At 47.3% G+C, this 7,663-nt stretch overlaps 1 protein-coding gene across 1 annotated transcript; it reads left to right on the top strand.

Moving 5' to 3' along the window:
* The first annotated feature begins 467 nt into the window (after nucleotides 1-467).
* On the top strand, nucleotides 468-7,426 carry RNF222 (ring finger protein 222). The gene is made up of 3 exons (XM_079135570.1): nucleotides 468-620; nucleotides 3,713-3,902; nucleotides 5,055-7,426. Exon 3 carries the CDS (start codon nucleotides 5,081-5,083, stop codon nucleotides 5,714-5,716), a length of 636 nt encoding a protein of 211 aa, XP_078991696.1. The 5' UTR covers nucleotides 468-620; nucleotides 3,713-3,902; nucleotides 5,055-5,080; the 3' UTR covers nucleotides 5,717-7,426.
* Nucleotides 7,427-7,663: the final 237 nt, after the last annotated feature.

The raw sequence follows: 7,663 nt of genomic DNA on the forward strand, positions 1-7,663 counted from the left end.
AAGAGGCAGACATTGGATAGAGGAAATAACTTGTCTGCCCCTTTATTTCAGTAGTGATTGGTCTTTTGACAGTCTGAGCCCCTCTCTGAGAGTTTGATGAATGACAAATGCACACAGGCACGTCCCACAAATATTTGTGTGTCACAACCTTCCTGAGGCTGATTTACTGATCCTTCATCTGGTGCACAGGATGGGGATGGATGTTGTGGCGTCACTGAAATGTGTCCTTGAGTGTGGAAGGACTATGATATTCCTGTTAGGAAGAAGCCTGGGGAGCCTCCGCCAGAGGGGCCCTGGGTCATTGTCTCCACCGTGAGCCCCTCTGACTCAGACCAGAGGCTCCTCTCCTAGCATCCTCATCAGGATCACCTGATGCCAGCAGCTGCCCAACCCCTGGGCAACGCCAAGAGCCTCCTGGCCTCAAACGGGTTGGGCAACATTCACTTCCCGGCGCTGTGCTACCAACCTGCTCGGTCATTAGGAAATGACTCCGCGGCTGTCACAGTGACAGCAGCGGCAGAGGATCGAGCTGCCGGCCTACTGCCTCTGCGTGGCTCCCAGCTGCTCTGCTGAGGCGCGGGATAGAAAGGCGGATGCTACTCTCTCGGGTCAAATCCCAAGTGAGTCTGGGGTCCTGGTTGGGTGTGGGGAAGAAGCATGGCAGTGTTCTGAATTGAAACGGGAATGATGCAGGTGTCTGTGAGTCTGTGTGTGTGTGTGTGTGAGTGTGTGAGAGAGAGAGGTGTGTGTGTGTGTGTGTGTGTGTGTGTGTGTGTGTGTGTGTGTGAGAGAGAGAGAGAGAGAGAGAGAGAGAGAGAGAGAGAGAGAGAGAGAAAGAAAGAAAGAATGAATATGATATGTGTGGTGCTTATGGATGAGGATGTAGTCATAGCAAAAACTGTAGAGACTTGCATTATGGCTCTGGGGAATACTAGGTGCCTAGAAGTGTCACTGTCTCTTAGTGGGGGTGGTTTCCCAGGGCTAGTGACACCTGTTCCCCCCATCCTGGAGATGGTTTGCCAGCCATTGCCTTCCTCCTGCCTCACTATTCTGAGGGGGAAGTTTGGGTAGTCACTTTTCTATCCATATTTCTTCATCTACTCCCTTGATCAAAGTCTGGAAAGGCTTCCACAGAGGCCCATCCAAGCCCTCAGTAGATGTGACAGTTCATAGTGAGGGCTGTGTAGTCAGACTGTCCTGGGTTCAAATCCTGGGTCTGCCTGATAATAGCAGTGTGACTTTGAATAAATTATTTCACTTAATCCCTGCGCCTCAGTTCCCCTGTCTGTAAAATGGAGATAATACCTACCTCCCAAAGTTATTGTCAGAATTCGACCAGGAAGGGATGCAAAATGCCAAGCACATAATTAGTGTTCAATAAACGGTAGCTGTTGTAATTACTTATTATTAGCTCAACACTGGTCCCATCTCAGCAAAGAGGACTTTCCAGTCCTCCTCTTCCCCCCAATTTCCTGAGACACCAATGGTGATGCCTTTGGCATAAAATGTTTTGTTTTGTTACTTCACTATCTTATGCCCAGACTAGAGCATGTTCCTTGCATTTCTTCTGCTGCCTTTTCTCATCGGCCAGCACTCGACCCAGTCAGGTCCATCAGAGGAACTCAAGAATGAAGAATGGCGGGCTGGAGATATGGCTCAGTTGATAGAGTACCTGCATTGCAAGCACAAGGCCCTGGCTTCAATCCCCAGCACCGCAAAAAAAAAAAAAAAAAAAGAATGGAGAATGGCATAGAATAGAGAAAGGGAGAGATGCAAGAAAGGAGGGGTCATAGAAAGACTGAGAAAGGGAGGTGAGAAGAAGATGGGGAAGGAGGCGAGATTGTCCAGGTGTGAATGCCATGGGTCTCCTGAAACACATGAAGTAGAAAGGATTGCAGCGGAAAGAGGCCATCAGTGGGGACTTGGGATGTCTTCTACACTCCCTGAACCCCTTTTACTTTGCCTGGAACTGAAACGAGAAGTTTAAAAAAAAAAACAAAAAACTTTCCTCCTCCTTCCCTGCTCATCCTGAGGACAGTGTTTCCCAAATTAGCTAATGTCTATTCATCCAATCTAATAACTAATTCCAGTAATGTCCTATCATCTATGGGATCTTCTCTCTTTGCTATCTCCCTCTTCATCATCTTCCCAAGTGACCCTGGGCAAGTCTTTCCCCCTCTCTATACCTGACTCTGCTCATCTACAAAACTAGGAGGTTCAACTTAACAATGACTAAAGTTCATTTTTCCCCCGATATTCTTTTATTTGCTCTTGTTCTCTTGCCTACTTTGACCCCTACTTCTCAGTTATCCCAACCACTTAGCCTACTGATCATCAATCTTCCTTTAAAAAAAAAATCTCTTTTTCAAGAAAATTTATAAATGTCCTCTAGGCTCTAAAAATTCATGAAAGGTGTTCTTGATCACTGCTTGTCTCCAATGCATAAGCTCAGTATTGAGCAAATAGCAGATGCTTAGTAAATATCGAATAATTGGGTGGATGGATGGATGAATGGATGAATGGATGGAAGGAAGGAAGGAAAAAATGAATTAATATTATATACCTGTGAGGAGTTATGAAATGCAGGAGAACATGTTGGTAATTGGTTAGCTTGAGAAAATCATGGTCTTCCTAATAATAACTCCTTGGTTAGTTTTAGACACTTCCCAGTGTGTTATGAACCCCAGAATTACCATCTTAATTTTTATCCATTGTCCATCACTTACCTAATCTATGGTTATCTTGTTCAGGTATTGTAATTTGAGATGAGCTTCCCCCTCTTTTTAGTTAAGACCCATAACCGAGGTTGTCAAAGCTCCCTCTAAGAGAAGAGGGAAGACTTAATTTTCCTTAACAGGGACACCTCCAATTTATTGACCACTTACTGTGTGCCATACTCTTCACTTGCATTAACTCAGGACTCTGGGATGAAAGTAGAACTATTATTATCAACTTCATCTTACAGATAAGAAATTAAGACTCAGAGAGGTTAATCAACTTGGCCAAGATTATATACAGAGCCAGAAATGGATACATCAAGGATTAAAACCTGGTTCCACTATCTGAGCACTTGAATCCCTTCCCCTACCCTGGACACCTTATTGACCACTTCAGAGACCAAATCTGGAGACCCCTGCAAAGGCTTTGGGGTTTCCTCCATGATCACAGGTCTCCTATCACCACCACGAAATATTTTTACGCTTTCTTAGTGATAGGACATTTTCAACTTGGCAAAATGGATTTGAAACCAAGCCAAGAGAGGGGAGCAATGCCAAAAGATTTGTGATCTTTATAGTTTGTCCTTCCTAGTAGCTGATCTCGTTCCCAAAATGTCTGTCAGGCCTCAGGGATGGCCATATAACTCTTACTTTGTCAGTGTGTCCTAGGGTCTTTTGTCTCTGTCATTGAAGGAAGAATATAATCAATAACAGGCAATCATGGTTCCTTCCAAAGGGGCTGTTCTAGATAAGTTTGGGCTACACAATTGTAATACTGGGGCCTTTTAAATGAAGACACTTGGATATTGCCACATATCCAAGCAGGTTTTTCCCTTCAAAATCATAGACAATTCTGCTGAAAGCATTTTGGGGGGGCCAGGGAGGTTTCTCTCCTTTGTAGCCAGATTCTGTTTCAATCCATGTTACTTTGTAGTGACTCCATATTTTTGATCTCAACATCATTCCACTTGATGTCTCCTTTACCTTCTCACCAGATTTGGCTCCCACTGAGTTCTGGCCATTTCCAAAACATCAGACACATCCTCCAAGAATGAAAATCTGCCTTCACTGAGGTTAATCAGCAGGTTCTCTGACTGCCTTAGGCAGCCATGAAAGAAGAATTTGAAGAATGACTGAGCATGGTGGGTGTATGACTGTGAGGAGGGCCAGCAGGCACTTTCATGTGTAAGTTCCAAGCTTTTGTACTAGGGATTGAACCCAGGGCCTTGCATATGCTAGGCAAGTGCTCTCCCACATAGCTACGTCCCCAGCCCCTCTGAACTTTTATTTTTAAATGTTACATGTTTTTTATTTGTTCTTTTTAGATATACATGACAGTAGAATGTATTTTGACATATTATATATACATGGCATATATTCTAATTAGGATCCCGTTCTTGTGGTTGAACATGATGTGGAGTTACACTGATCATGTATTCACGTATGAACGTAGGAAACTTATGTCCAATTCACTCTACTGTCCTTCCTATTCCTATCTTCCCTCCCTTTCCTTCATTCCCCTTTGTCTAATCCAGTGAACTTCTATTCTTCCTCTCCCACTCCCCCATTACTGTGTGTTAGCAGCATATCAAAGGGAATATCTGGCTTATTTCACTTAGCATGACAGTCTCCAGTTCCATCCATTTACTGGCAAATGCTATAGTTTCATTCTTCCTTATAGGTGAGCTTTATTTTTAAACAGTCATAGCTTTATACCCACCCTTAGCACAGAGGAATGCAATCCAGTGGCTGGAGGAAATTCCATGCATCAGCCAATCCTAGCTGAGGGGGAAGTTTAAGGAATAGTGGGTAGTTTCTGAAAAATGGCCACTTTGGATACAGGTCCAAACTGAAGACTGGACTGAGACCAGGCATACATTTTCTTAGCTCTCTGTTTGCCCAGGGAACTGGGTCCTCCTGTCTTCACTTCTGCGTGGACCAGGAAGAGGTGAGGTGGTGACCTCACCATGAGTACACGTCATGGTTGGGGTGAGGCATCGGGCACTTCAGGTAGTCTTCATCACGCTCCACACACCTCCCTCCAGAGTCCAACGCGGCTGGGATCTCTTACCTGTTTTCCAACACTCCTTCCAGAAGCTCCTGCACATATCCTTCCTAAGGATCTTAGGTCTCTAGGTCTTAGGTTTTGGTTTGAATCCGAAAGGGCACTAAAGAGAAGCAGCAGAAGAGAAAAGAGTGGGAGTAGAAAGAAGAGGAAGAGACTAAGACAAAGCTTAGAGAAGGCCATGGAGGTGTGGGTGGAAGTTAGGAAGTGGGAGGGAGGGAGGAAAAGAAGACCTGGATGTTCATGATCCTCCACCTTCCTCCTTTCCCTAGCTAAACCCTGCCTTCTCTGAAGGGTCATGTCAGAAGGGGAGAGCAAGGACAGCTCGGGCAGCGAGTGCCCTGTGTGCTATGAGAAGTTCCGGGACCTGGAGGGCGCCAGTCGGACGCTGAGCTGCGGCCATGTGTTCTGCCATGACTGCTTAGTCAAGTATCTGCTGTCCACTCAGGTGGACGGGCAGGTACAGAGGACCATCATCTGCCCCATCTGCCGCTATGTCACCTTCCTCAGCAAGAAGAGCTCCCGCTGGCCCTCCATGCTGGACAAGAGTTCGCAGACCCTGGCTGTGCCAGTGGGCCTGCCCTCTGTGCCCTCACCAGACCGTGGAGGGCACACAAACCCTTTGGCCGTCTCCCAGCAGGTCTGGAGACCATCCTCCAGCCATGGCACCCAGCTCCCCTTGGACCTGCTGCCCAGCCTGCCCCGGGAGTCGCAGATCTTCATCATCAGTCGCCATGGGATGCCCCTGGGAGAGCAGGACAGTGTGCTCCCACGTCGCAGCCTGGCAGAGCTCTCGGAGGTGTCCCCGGCTCCCAGCTCCACCCGCTCCTTCTGTTGTCGGTCACGGGCCCTCCTGCTCATCACCCTCATCGCTGTGGTGGCTGTGGTAGCCGCCATTCTGCCCTGGGTACTATTGGTGAGGAAGCAGGCATGAGTGGTGACAACTAGAGGGATGAAGGAGTGAGGTCCATCCTGAGAGCTGCTCTGGTAGCGGCTGCACTTGTGGCCTGTCTAGCCGTGGCTTGAGTGGGGGCAGAGGGAGCCAAATGCAGACCTGGTGCAACCCAGCTCTGAGGGAGGAGCCTGGGCAGAGAGAGGGATCCGAGTGCTGTGAGGTGCAGCTACCTGACAGGTGACTTGCCTAAAGCCAAGTGGGCCTCCTTCGGACAAGGAAGCTCTGCTGGCCTATGTCTTGCCGAATGAGGGCCCAGTAGCAGACCTCTTCCAGGCCAGAATTCTCACTGGGGATTTCTAAGTTGCTAAGACAAACAGAAACAAACAGTAGAGTTGGTGCCAGGACCCAGGCTCAGGTTTTCTAGAATCTCAGCACCTATACACAACCCTCGCAGCATCCCACCCTCCAAGCCTCCCTGCCTGCTACCCACCAGAAGGTTTTCCCTGAGTGGGAAGCTGATCTCAGTGGGTATGGCCCAGGATGGGATGCGGGAGGAGCAACAGAAGAGGGTCTGCCCGGAGAGCTGAGGCCACACAGGCTGTTGACAGAGGCTGAGGTCATTCTAATGGTCACACACAGAATCAGAGGTCTACCTGAGCCCTCCAGACCTACCTTTCAAGGAATGGCCCAGATTTTAAGTTTTGGGGTTCTCAAGGGTGGAGTAGAATGAAAGGCAGGGAGTGGAGGGGAAGCTCTACAGGAAAGACTGGAGTCAGCTGAGAACAATGTGGGCAAATTAACCCCTGGGGGCTCCCGCCTCGCTCCCAGTCCAGGTCCTCCTCCTCCTCGTGACCCAACCACTCATTAGAAGCTGCACCAGCCGGGCCAGTTCCTGAGGTGGATTCACAGGCCGAGCTGGGTAAGGAAGGGTGGGAAGGGTGGAGAAGAAAACAGCTGCGCTTGGCAGAGACACTGCTGTCTCAACAAATGCCAAGAACCAGCTGCTGTCACCGCTGGCCAAGGCTGCTTTACCTGAGGACGCTTGATGAGGGCCACCAGAAAAGCTTGTATTGGGTCTCGTCCGAGGACGCAGTATGCAAGTGAAGAGCTATTGGCTGTCTGAGGCCCATAAGCCAACCAGAGCACAGAGGGTGGAAAGCGGCAAAAACCTCCAGCTATTGTCACAAATACATGGGGGCTGGCACCAGGGTGTGCCAAAAGCTGAACCCTCCACAACCCATACCCCTCTTATCAAAGTTTGCTATCTATAGGGAGAAAAACACCACTGTACCTCTTATCTGGTTCCAAAATATCTGTAGTGGTCATCATTTGGGGACCATTAGAGAGTGGGGTCCACAATGCAGAGGACATTTGTGACATAGGGAGGACTGCTTTAAAGCACTTACAGGGCTTCTTTATGCCTTTTCTGAGACCAGAGAAGAACATTGGTGCTATGGGGGTGTGCCACTGGATTGTTCGGGTGCGGGTATTTATTATAGGAACAAAAATAACTAACTTTATAAAAACTCTGAGTCTGTCTTCACCTCAGCCAAGCTGTTTTAAAATGTTGTGAATTTCTAGGGACCTCATTCAAGTCTTTTCAGATTCTGTTGTGTTTGCCCAGAGTTTCTTTCAAAATACCTGCAGTGTTTTCATATTGTTCAGTGGTGACTCATCAATAGCACTTCTTTTATTTTCAAAGAATATCAAAAGCTATTTTTTAAATAAAGGTATATATTTTCTCAAAGATTCCAGAGACTCTGTGATGCAGGTGGGAAGTTCTGAGCTTGGACTTTTAGAATAATTCATGTTAGAATTAAAAAGATACTTTGAAAATACAAATGCAAATTCCCCTTAAACACTGATCCCTTTTTAAAAGAAATGCAATTTAAAATTCTGCTGGCATTCTATTTTTTATCTATTGGTTTATCAAATCCTGAAAGAGAACCTACCCTGCTACTGTGGCTAGGTGAATTGTTGGTGGGA

The sequence above is a fragment of the Sciurus vulgaris genome (genome assembly GCF_902686455.1).
Source record: "Sciurus vulgaris genome assembly, chromosome: 3".
NCBI lineage: Eukaryota > Metazoa > Chordata > Mammalia > Rodentia > Sciuridae > Sciurus > Sciurus vulgaris.

What these genes read in the sequence shown, in the direction of transcription:
- RNF222 (XM_079135570.1), top strand. Translation starts at nt 5,081, where the DNA reads ATGTCAGAAGGGGAGAGCAAGGACAGCTCGGGCAGCGAGTGCCCTGTG.